At 34.2% G+C, this 12,522-nt stretch overlaps 1 protein-coding gene and 1 long non-coding RNA gene across 2 annotated transcripts; one reads left to right on the top strand and one right to left on the bottom strand.

Moving 5' to 3' along the window:
- The first annotated feature begins 595 nt into the window (after window positions 1–595).
- On the top strand, window positions 596–3,718 carry LOC149220708 (uncharacterized). Its single transcript, XR_016248771.1, has 2 exons — window positions 596–1,169; window positions 3,458–3,718. It is a non-coding gene; the product is annotated as an uncharacterized LOC149220708 (long non-coding RNA).
- Window positions 3,719–9,281: 5,563 nt separating this feature from the next.
- On the bottom strand, window positions 9,282–10,204 carry LOC149220707 (uncharacterized). Its single transcript, XM_089382840.1, has 2 exons — window positions 9,800–10,204; window positions 9,282–9,565 (listed from the first exon to the last, which is right to left on the bottom strand). The coding sequence occupies exons 1-2, from the start codon at window positions 10,098–10,100 to the stop codon at window positions 9,525–9,527; spliced, it is 342 nt and encodes a 113-aa protein (XP_089238966.1). The 5' UTR covers window positions 10,101–10,204; the 3' UTR covers window positions 9,282–9,524.
- Between the last annotated feature and the right edge of the window lie 2,318 nt (window positions 10,205–12,522).

Raw genomic sequence — 12,522 nt, 5'->3', positions numbered from 1 at the left:
TAATCCTTTTTTATACTAATAAAAATCATTAAAAAAAAAAACTTTTAAAAAACAACAACAATAAGAAAAACACACCAATATAAATAGAAAGTTATATAAAATTGTAGAAATGGAAATACTTAAAACATAAATCATATGTAGCAGGGGAAAAAATAACACTTGACCATAAAAAAATATCTTTTTACATTACATTAAAAAAATATATATTCAGTAATGAATAAATGAATAAGCCTTTATAGCACACCACATGTAACGATGACTATAACCCGTCCATGTAAATCACAAACTACAATGATTGTGTGTTTTCATGTTGAAATATGCTTTCATTTATACAGTGAAGCCATGAATACAAATATGTTATACAAACTATGAATCCATCTTTATATAATATAAAAATATTTTAAGATTAGAAGATATAGTTAGAAAAAACTATACATCATTTTATATTATATATACGTATTTTAAAATTTGAAAAAACATTCACCAATAAAAACTTTATTCCAAGGTATCTCAATTACCTCTTTGGATTAGGGAATCGATGAGATTATTATAATTAGGCCGATAGGCCTTCCTTTGAAAGGGACCTTTCGTCGTCCTTCTCATTCTGACGCTGACACCTGGCGAACTGACAATTAGCTTCGTCTTCGTTCAGGCTTTATTCTCATCTGACACCTGGCGGAGTGGGCATTTTTTCCCGTATTCGTTCAGGAAACGACTTAGCGGGTTTTTACGACACCATTACCTGCATATCGGCCTCAGGGGCGGAGGTATTCATGGATGCCGCCTCACTGACTGAGCCTACATCACGAACAAGCCGAAACCTCGAAGTTCTGGACTGGTGAGCCCTATCGCCCCTCGCAAGACGGAGAATCATACTAAGGGGGCATTCGGTGGGACATTTTCTTCTGCTAAGAATGGGCGCGCAGGGGTTGCACCTCGAACTGCTCTCGGTGATATTACGAATGGGGTCGAGTCCTGTAAGGCTCCAGCCTCTGCGGTTAAACAGAAGAAGGCGCGGGGGAAGAATGCGAAAATAGGTTCTAATCCGAGATGTGAACTAACGGAGGAGGAAAAGCAGAAGGCCAACGCTTGGGCTCGAGAAAGAATCGAGAGGGTTCAGTTTAGTGGTAAAGACATGGAGGTGTTGAAGGCAAAGATCGCAGAAGAAGGTATGTGGGTTTTCTAAGGCCAGTTCTCGTTCGTTGTTAGTTTGTGTTTGTTTTGCGGTTAAGGTTTGCAGGTGTTATATCACATTTCATATTTTAGGTAGATCTTTCATCTCCACTTATGGCAAGCCTCAGATCTAAAATCTGCTAGGTGTCTTATTCTTCGCTCGCGGGTAAATAATTATTTGATTTTGGGCTTACATAACTCCATGCCCGTTAGGCACCCACATTCTTACCTTCACTTGGGAGGTCTACATTGGTCACTGGCGAATTTTAAATCGTTGCGGTCTTTCTGCTTATGGTTTTTCTCGCTCAAGCCGCAGTAATAATCTATGTTACTGGAAACGTGGCCAGAGACCTATTTCTTGTTCCATTCTTGTTTTCGTGCTCATTCTCATCTTGACACCACATTAGAACATTAGTAATCATGGGGAGTGGGCTTCGCATTTAGCAACCTCAAAACCCTCTGTATCCATTTCTTATTACATTTTCGTTTCCCTTTTCTGGAATCGTAACTGGCTCCAAATGATCTGTCGGGCAATTTCTTGCGAATCCCTACATTTAGCAACCTCAAAACCCTCTGTATCCATTTCTTATTACATTTTCGTTTCCCTTTTCTGGAATCGTAACTGGCTCCAAATGATCTGTCGGGCAATTTCTTGCGAATCCCTACATTTTTGGGAGTGCACAATACTTGTACCCATGAAATATTTGACATTCTTAATTTCTTTGAGTCAAGTTCTTCAGAAGTAGCCTTTTTGGATGTGCACCAAAATTTGCTCTGCTTCTGGGGTTCACACTGGTGGACAAACCCTCACAAATGAGATTCTGTTAGTCTCATCATTTGTGTGATTATCCAAACTGCCACTTAAACACCCTGTTCATGTTGTGTTTGGCAGATGCAGGAGCACCCTTCTAATGCTAAAAGGGTCAAAATCAGGGAAATTTTCATTCAGCTCTTTAATTCTTTCTATTACTGTTGATAGGGTCAAAATCTGCATATTGTTTTTTTTATCATTTACCCAGTTGATAACTAGCTCTGAATCTCCCAGTATTTGGATTTGAGCAGTACCTTTCTTAATTGTTAAATTTTCCAGTATCGAAAATGCACTTAACTCTGCCCAATAGTTGGTACCTTCTGCCAATGCAGCTTTGAAACAGAAACTATGGTTTTCCTTAAGAAATAACACACGTCCAGCACCACAAATCCCTGGAATTTATGGGAATTTTATGTCTCATGCATTTCAGATTCATATTTGCAATTAAAATATTAGATGAGGATAGTTCTTGACAGTAGAGGTGTTTTCTTTATAATGAACTATTTCTTTTATTCTGGGCTCTTCACATGCTTGGTGATGCATGTTAGAGTGCCAAGTATTCTGAGTTGAGTTATTTTAGTTTCATATTGTCTACATATGGCTCTTGGGCCTTTACTCGGATTTTAGAAGTGCTATCATTTTCATTTTGGAGGACAGGTTTTTTCAGTCGACATTCTTTACTGTAGATTACAGCTGCTGGCTTATAATGTGGATAAGTTTAGGTCCTGTTCATCTTTCTGAAAGGTAAATGAAATGGTGTCATTGGTTGCCATCTGAAAGTTTTTGTTGCCTGGATATCAAATTTCCTCGTGGTTTACTTACATCAGCTGCTTCCTTAACTGTATTATTTTAATAGATCAATGGAGACCGCATTCGTAAATGTTAATCTGTGCTTTTTGTTGGTTAAATGATCTGTGTTTTGCAATACGAGAGAGCAGGTTGGGCTCTAGAGCCCAAATGGCAAGATTCCTTCTACATTAAACAACAAAAACATGTCAGCATTTTACCCTTAAATCACATTCACAAACTTGAGTTTTATATCATTTGGATGTTCAGCTTTCGAAGATGCTCCAGACACTCACAATGGGTTGCACACTGCTATTACTCTGTTTTCGAAAACTCTCAATTGCTTAGAAATTTGCAGATATGGACATAAATCCAATTCCAATATCAATTTACCATGTCCAATAATCTCAAGATTACAAATGATAAGAAACCATCATTACAGCCACCATAATAAAGAAATAAACTACACCTTGAGTCACAGGAAACAATATTTTGCAAAGAGAATAACATAAAAATGCACCCTGAACAATTATTCAGAAAACTGAGGAACTGTGTAAGTAACTGTAATTCTTATCCTTAAACTTTCATCTTTTTCTGTTATAAATGTGATGGTGGTTAAATGAATGTATAAGATTTTTAATATTTATGGCCTTTTCTTATAAATTTTGGTTAACAATTGTTGTACAGGAAAGCACGGTGGCGCTAATGGAGATGAGGAAGAAGAGCCACAACATTGGAAAGAAGATCCTTGTGGCAATTGAGATTAGCAGCAATGCCCTCCCTTGCGAAAAAACCTGAGGATTTCTCATTAGGTCCTTCTCTAGAGATATTCAATATTTGTCATGCTTGTATTAGTAAGTTGGCCTCATGAGAGGTGCATAACACAAAAATGTGTACATTAGAAAAATTTCATTCAACTTGGAATATTGTTTGAAGTTCATTTTATAAGGATGAGGCATTGCTCACTACCAAAGAGTCTGAATTTGCATGATTGAAAAGCGTTGCTTGGATGATGCTACATGCACATGTTTACGAAAGAAAACTAGGTCTATGTGTTGCTTGTCTGTCAAACACGGATGTTTAGATCTGATATAACTGCCACCATTCATAATTTGACATATGACTTGCCTGCATGGTCTGTCAGCATATATCCCATTGCAAGAATGTGGCATTCAATACTGCAAAGGTGAGTTGGTTTTCCTTGGTTGCATGAAGGTTAATTGAATTGGCATTGAACTATTACCCATCTGGCAGTGTTCCTACTCATCATTTTGTGTATTGCATAATCATCTATCATTTCTAAAAAGTTCTACTTTTGTCTGGGATAATTTTATTGGGCTATGAAGGTGGTTATTATTAGGGGTCTGATTAGTCAGGTGATAAGATTTAGAAAGCTCGTGTTTGTCTAGTGGTAGAGAAAATTAGGACACCAAGCAAAAGTTATCAAGCAACCACAAATATGGTGTTAATATTTAGAAAAAGCGTAGTTATCACACGAAGCAACAGTGTGTGCTTTTCTTAAATATTTGCAACCAAGTGATTAAGAAAGTTGAGGTAAACTCTCTTGCTGATTCATCATTGTATCACCTTTTATTGAGTACTTGCCACACTCCCTTTCCTGGTTTTTTTGTTTTGTCCAATATATGTTGGTTGATTATTGTTCTGCTAATACTGTTGTCAATCTAGGAGTGTATCAGTAGTGAGTTTGTGCATTTCCCTGTTCTTTCTGATGGTCATAACATAAATTACGGAGAACACATGAAATACTGTGATACTGTTGAGTAAACAATGAATGGGAATCAGTCCTGTAGTGTGCTTTCTTAAGTATTCATTGTGTATACACTATATAGTCAACTAATTTAATGTATATATGAAGTAATGTTCCATTAACTTATTAAGTTATTTGTGAAGGGTGGTTGTTACTCTGTTCATGTAAATATCAGCAGTTGTATTTTTTTCAGTAAACGTCTGCCTTGCAATTTTGAGATGTAGGACTGCAAATTCACATTTTTGGAGTTGATTGGGTTTATCTCTTATGTTTTTGTTATGTTTTTTTGTTGGGATTTTGGAATCAAATGAGTGGGCTTTTTGTCCATTATTTCGCTCTCTTTAAAAAGACTTCTATGAACGCTTTCTCATCCAATTGCACAAACCTATTTTTTGGTTCATCTATATAAATGATACTAAATGAATTTTATGAAAAGCAACTTACAATTAGTTAATGTTTTAGTTATAGTGTGAACCACCAATGTAAGTGATTTGTTTTAATATTTGCAAATCTAATTCCCCGCTTTTCAATTACCATGTAAAACACTGTAATTTACTTTTCTGCTGGTACACGCTGGTCATCGTGGTTAGTGCCTTCGTCACTACTGAGCTTTATATATGCTTGCCTATCTATATAGGTTTCCTCCTTTTACTAATCCTATCGGCCTCTCTTTGTACCTTTTGGGACAATTGCTAGTATTAAATATTTTTATAGTTAATTTACATGTTCCTTATGCGACAGTAAAGAAAGGCTGTATTAAATCTAAGGTTCAAGATTCTAGTGTAGAAAATTATATTCATGTAATTTATTAGATAAGAAATGATATTTATTATAAATTAAAATTGAATTTGTGTAAAATTTGAATTAACATATTCAAATTACTATATTATAAATAGATTAATAAAGATGGGAAATAAAGTTGAAAGATTTATTTGTTTATTTATTGTTATTATAATTTTACATCAATTCATAAATCAAATATTTATAATTTTTTTCTAAATTGAAATATGATTCGCTATGAGAAAAAATATAATTTTCTTCATTTAAATTCTTACAAATAAAAATAAAAAATACTTTATAATGATGGTATTTGTTAACTAAAATATATGCAATAGTATTGTCTTTAGAAACATGGTTTTTTTTCTAGCTTATGACTTTTTTTTCTTGTTTTTTAGTTTACTAGATTAACCACTTAGATTGGGAAGCAACACTCTATTAGCTAGATTAGACCTATAAGTTGACTAATTGAAAACTAGAAGATTGTGATTGAGCAAGTTGGGAATAGTTGAATATATGACACACCAACTTGGAATAATAGGGCAAGTAGGATAAGCTAACACAATACAAGGAAATTAAGAACTTGAACAAATATAGTCAAAAAAGTTATTGTGTTGACATATCAACTACTATTTTATTGACAAAAACATACCAAATACATTTCCCTTTTCCATCAAACTTGGTAGCTCCTTCAACTTAGTAAGTTGAAGTGACCATTTTAAATGCAAAGCCCTTGAATTGAATGACATCTAACATAACGCATAATAGAGCCACTTTGTATAGGAAATTAGTTAATGTGTTTGAGATAAATAATCTTCATCAGTTGTTGTAGTAAATACTCTTTGAAAATAACAATAATTAATTTTAATATGACTAGATTACATTGTCTACACCTACTAATGTTAAACCGTGTATAATAAAACATAGATTTAATTTATTTTCTACTATCTTTAAACATTTCACACTCATTTTGCAAAGCCTCTTAGTTACATTTAGAATATCCACCTTTATGAACACCCCTAAATTTTTCAAAATATTCATGCTCTTGAAGATATGGGCATTAAAATTCACAATGTCTTTGCATTTCACTACAAGGTCTCGTCCTTTTCCTTTTATGATAGGGATTTGAATCAACTCCCTTTTACAAGGATGGAATAGAAGAACATAATCTACTTATGGCCTTACAGACCCATTTCTTTTACCAAATCAAGACAACCATCTTACCTCGGTGCATCTCTATTAATACAATTCAATATCAATAATAATATGTTAGCTTTATAAAATTTAAGATATATTATTAATTTTTTCTTTATTTAATAATTAAATATCAAGATTATTAAGATGGTTTTCGACAATAATCACATCGAAAATTCATTTGTTGACGCGTTTCGAACCAACAAGTGTGCTTCATTATTAGGACGAGATAAAGAATTGGATTATAGCCCCAAGTTAAATAGAGAGATCCATCATTCAACGACTATAAAAACAACTACTTTTGACCAAGGAAACAGCTACAAAGGACTGGGCAACAACTACATTTGACTGGACCAAGAGACAAGGAAAGAAATAATAATTATTTAATTTATTAATTAAATATTTAGTTTGTTAAATCAATTCATTATTATTTTTATTTGTAACAAATAAATTTGTTTATAATTAACTAAATGTTTTAAAGAACTTAAACTCAGAACCTAAAACCTAAATATTTTTAATATCCTCTTTAATACTTTAAAACTACCCTAAGATTTGTATTATTATAGGACTATTATAAAACTAATAACTAGTTAGTTAATTAGTTAACATGATTCTAAGTTCATTTATTTATTTATTTTCACTATATATGTAACTACATAAGTAATAAAATAAGGTTAAATTCTATGAAGATTTATGGGATGAATTGTTTATAAATAATTAGTTAATTTAAATATTAAATATATTTATTTTCATTGAAGGTATTATGGTCTAAAAGTTTATTAATTAACCCACTAATTAGTTAATAAGTCTATATATATATATATATATATATATATATCACACAAATAAATTATATATATATATATATATATATATATATATATATATATATATATATATATATCACACAAATAATAAAAGCTAGGTAAAGTGTAAAACAATTAAGAACTAAAACTAGGAAATTAAACCTAATAAAAGGAAAAGAGGGAAACTTTAGTAACCTTCAATTTGAAAATGAAATCTAAGAGAACTAATAAGAATAAAATATTAATAATATTAATTAAACAAAAAGTTAATGAGAATCAAAGGAAAAATCAAAACACTAGCAAAGGTAATAAAGGGGAAATTAAACAATCCCGAAGACGAGGGAGTAAAATAACCAGATAGAAAAAAGGCCAAAATGGAACCAAGAAGGGGGGAAGGAGGGGCTAGGGGGAAAGGGCGGGGATCCAACTACTGCTAATCTTGCAGCCGTCATCTCTAAAAACAAAAAATATAGTACAAGAGGGATGATCAAGAATTATAAAAGTCATTAGACTTCCCCTTCTCTCTTTTTTTTTTGAACCTGTTGCCATCCGCAGCTCTGGCACCAATCAAGACCAAAGCCAACACACTCGCAGATGCCTCTGAAAGTTGTTCTTTATCCGAGTCTAAGCTTTTAGAAACATGTACACATTTGGAACTTGCCAAACCATCCTCCATATATGTCTCTTTTGTCTGCTGATCTAGATCCACAGGTGTTTCTAGAATTGCCTCGTTCTGAATAGGAGAGGCAACAATATAACCTAACCCGATTATGTGTACCCCGTTGACCCCAATCAAATTTGCATTTGATTATTCTTGTCATGTCTCAATGGTTTCTTCCTCTTCGTCATTTGAGGGAATATGATCAAAAAAATACCATCCTTTTGACCTACTAAACTGAGTTTTTTCTTTTTCAGAGCCTTTTTTGCCGAAGGACATGTATTTTGCAAGTCACCCATTTGGAAACATACTCGACATTAAAATGTCGTGTTCTCATAGTCTAAACCTTGAGACCACTAAAAGTCTTCGTGTTTCAATGTTATGTGATATGGTAACATATTATTTAAGTCTATCTCCACACATATTCTCGCGGATGTGAAGATGCAATTTTTTGTTCTCTCCATATCCATTTTTTTAAAGATACCCAATGTATTTCCTATATCTTCAAGAACTTTGTGATGCCAAAAAGGAAGTGGAAGGTTCAGAAGCCTTACCCACATTTGCATGGTTTTGAGTGTAACCATAATTGTAGCATGAAAACCCAAAAACCATGGAGTTAGAGATAACCGAACACACCCCCAAAACCATGGGCCTGTGTTTTGGACATAATCCAAATCCTTTTGAGAATGAAATTGGACTATAAAAAATCCTTTAGAGCATAAGAAAATGTCACATTCTGTTGTCGACGAGGTGAAGCCCCATTGAAATAAAGCCTCAGGCTTTGGCCAAAATCCATTAAATCTACAAATAATAGCTTTAAACTGAAGAGGAAAAAAAGCAAAGTTACCTCTGTTTTTTTTCATCTCCATTGTAGGGGACTGCTCTAATTTCTCCACAATGTAGGGACCAGGAGACATTTGGCTCAGATTTAAAAGTATATTCACCTTCTTCTCAATTGCAAAAATTGGGACCTTTCCTTTTGCTGCATCCCTATAGGAGACTAAGCCATTTTGTGTTCTGGCTCCGGTAGCTACTCCACAGAACCACAAATACAAAACAAGTGGTTGTTGAATTCCTATGAATATCATAGTCTTTGATCCAAAGGCAATCCTGAAGTATCCTCCCTCCAAAAATGAGGCATTGTTGCTCTACTGGAGTATACCACATGTTCACTATACTTTGTTTCAACTTACTGGAGTATACCACATGTTCATTATACTATGTTTCAACTTGCTGGAGTATACCACATGTTCATTATACTTTGTTTCAACTTATAAAGAGTATCTGAAGCATTTGTCCAAAACAATATTTCCCGCCCTTGTAAGCATTTTATGAAAATCTGGAAGGAAAAATGCTCTTCATGTGACAAAGGAACGTCAGGCTCTGTCTAGCAAAAATACGATTCCATTTTTTGTGGCTTTGTCGCCTAACTAGAGCTAAATTCGCCTTCCTTCAGCTGCGTAGATGCATACATATCAACGACCACAGTAAGCAAGGAGAGATCTTTTGTGACCTCAAATAGCAGGTATGAGACACACTGTGTTCTCACTGTCAACAGTGGTCAGGAAGCACCACAAATGTCGAAACTGTACCTGTAGCTCCACAGGCATGGCCGATAGAGGAAAAAAGTAAATATGGGGACAAATTCATAAGCGAAAACCCCGAAATAGGTTCTCGCAACAACGTCCAAATGAATATAAACCCCATCACAATGGTGCACCAGCAATAACATACATTCATATTTCTCCACGGCTAAGAGGAATCCCACCCGGGGGACCCTAAAACATAAACTGTAGCAAAGGAAAAAAACATGGAGAGAGGATTACCCACGCAACAGTGGCCCCTCCATCTCGCTTCGCCCGCAACGATAGATAAAAAGACATCCGCATCTATGGGCTCAGATCTTTGAGCAACAAAATGTATGCCATTAACGGTCTTTTGTCTGTCCACCAAGCTAGATGCGTCCATATAATCACGCTCCCCTGTTTCCTGTGAAACCCTCGGAACAATATGCCGTATTTCCAAAAGAGTCTCTGCCAGAGAAGTCTTTCTGTGACCGGTACTACGGTTTTTTGTTGTTGAATATCTTAGAGCCCAAAAGCCCCCGGCCGCCATAGTCTCCAGCATTGAGCCCAGACGTTGGGGCCGACCTGCAAAGAGTAGAGACGCGAAAACCTAACAAGAGCGAGAGCCATATTTTTTTCCAGTTTCAAATATCTGAGCAACTTATTTTAACCCCCACACAAAAAATAGTACTTTCCACTAGGTTGGGCAGGGACTAATAAGTCATTTTTTTTTGTAATATCTGATTTTAATTATTATTAATATCTAAAAAATAAAAATAAAATTTAGAATGGATAGTTTTGTTTTCTTAGGATGTAAAGAAATAGATTACTGGTCAAAGACTCAATCCATTATATATCATTAGCGAATTATTCCAAGTGGTGTAGTTTTTCTTGAATAATAATAATGAACCAGTTTTCCGATTTACAATTAAAGATAATTATCCTAATTTTGTTTATTGTAATAAACAAAAAAATCCATAACTACATATAACCAAAAATAACAATTATCAACTTTTGAGCAGAAGCCATGATTTCATCAAATTAATCCAATCTCTAACGTGGAAATCGAAATAATAAATAATTAGAAACATATTATTCACGTGATGATAAATAAATGGAAACGTATTATTTGCTCCCTTAGATAAGTGTTTATAAAATCCATTGGGTAAATAAAATGGATTTCATATGTAATTATGTGTATCCCAATAAATTTGATGTTTCATATATTCACTCAATTTCTACGGAAATTGAAGTCATTTTATCTTTATTTAACAACCTCAACATTAATGAAGATAATAGTGACAAATATGTAATTTATATATATATATAATATTTATATTGCAAATTAATAATTAAGAATTAGAAATAGAGCTTTTAAAATTTTAGGGGTTAGTTTTCCTAGTATAAAAACTTGGTATTAATGTTAGCCATATAACAACAATAAAACAAAAAGACACATAGAATTAAATAGCTAGAAAACATAAAACATGGTTGTGATCTACAATATGTTAAAGAAAGACAACGAGGCTAGTTGATAAGTGCAAGGTGCTTAGGGTTGTTTAGAGGAGGTGGTTCATTGGTGCGTAGAGTGATTATTTCTATGCATTCCATGCACTCATTCATAAGTTGATAAAGTGTAGTTTGTCCACATGGAGGAGAAGCTCGTCCTTGTTCTCATTTCTCACAAATAAAACTTTGCCAAGAAGATTCTTGTTGTGCCAATAGAGGTTGATGATGTGAAGAAATTGAATTTTTCAACCTCTAGTAGTACCTAGATCAGGGACCCAATTCAATACCGATTCCACAACCTCAATACACTCATAATTTGTTAGGAATGATAAGTGATAAACTGGGAAAATGTTTAAAGGTTTAAATGGTCAAAGATAACAATTGAAGTATGAAAAGGAATGTCATAAGGATACCTTGAGAAGGATTGTGTACATATTGACCAAATAAGTGAGAATCAACTAATAGAGGTTGTACTTAACAAATTTGCACTCATTGTTTCATGAGTGGGTAGAAGATATACTAAACTTCATATAGAGCAACTTATCAAGTTTTGTTCCATTAACATTAAAATAAGTTGTTGCCACATAACACCACACATTTAAAACTTTTTCATGGACAACAATGGTATAAGTGTTTCCAGGCGTTTCAAAATATAAACTAAAGACAATATTTAATTAGCTAAAATTAGTGGAAGAATCTACTGTCCAACTTGAACAAGGGTGAATCTATGATAAAAGAGATCAAGTGGTATTAAGATATGAATTTGAGGAGATAAGAAAATATTTTAAGGGTGACCAACAATAATTACCAAGTGATGGATAAATCACCAAGGATTGAACGACCCTTTGTGCAAGTGAATTAAGAATGATAGAAACTTTAAACCATGATTGTTACACAGTAATTTGTCACTGCCCTCATCGCAGTCCCTCTGTTGTGTCATGTGTCAAATAAACATGTTCATATCTTCCCACTCATGTAAGAAGATTAAGCAAATGCTCTCTGATGCTGAAGATTGACCCTTTTTTACTAAGTTCCTACATCGTTGCTAGTAAACCCTTAAAATCTGCGACGGTTCTCTGTCATGCACTGTATCGTTGTGACGTCGTCGCTAGTCCCCAGTGGAGTCACCAACTTGTGAAGTAGGAAAGTGTTCCCTCTGCGGACAGAGGCAACCCCTCTAGCCCTAGAGTGGGTCTAGTCACCGCAAGGACAAAACAACAATTAATTCCCTTAAATAGTCATCGTTGGAGGCCTACCTCAAACCAGTGGTTGATGAAGTTCCATTGTGCTGCTCCAGCTTCCGTTTCCTTCTCTTTAATGAGTAATCAACCTGGAACACCACAAGAAAACAACAGAGCACGTAACTGAGAACAACAATGATCTATTTACTCATAAAATCAAGAAATCATGAGCTGTCATGTGTCAAATAAACATGTTCATATCTTCCCACTCATGTAAGAATATTAAGAAAATGC

This window comes from Pinus tabuliformis, chromosome Q (assembly GCF_031772625.1).
Source record: "Pinus tabuliformis cultivar Carrire ecotype Pingquan chromosome Q, CPIR1, whole genome shotgun sequence".
Classification (NCBI taxonomy): domain Eukaryota; kingdom Viridiplantae; phylum Streptophyta; class Pinopsida; order Pinales; family Pinaceae; genus Pinus; species Pinus tabuliformis.
The sequence above is the reverse complement of the archived record's forward strand: the minus strand, read 5'-3'. Positions and strand labels throughout refer to the sequence as shown.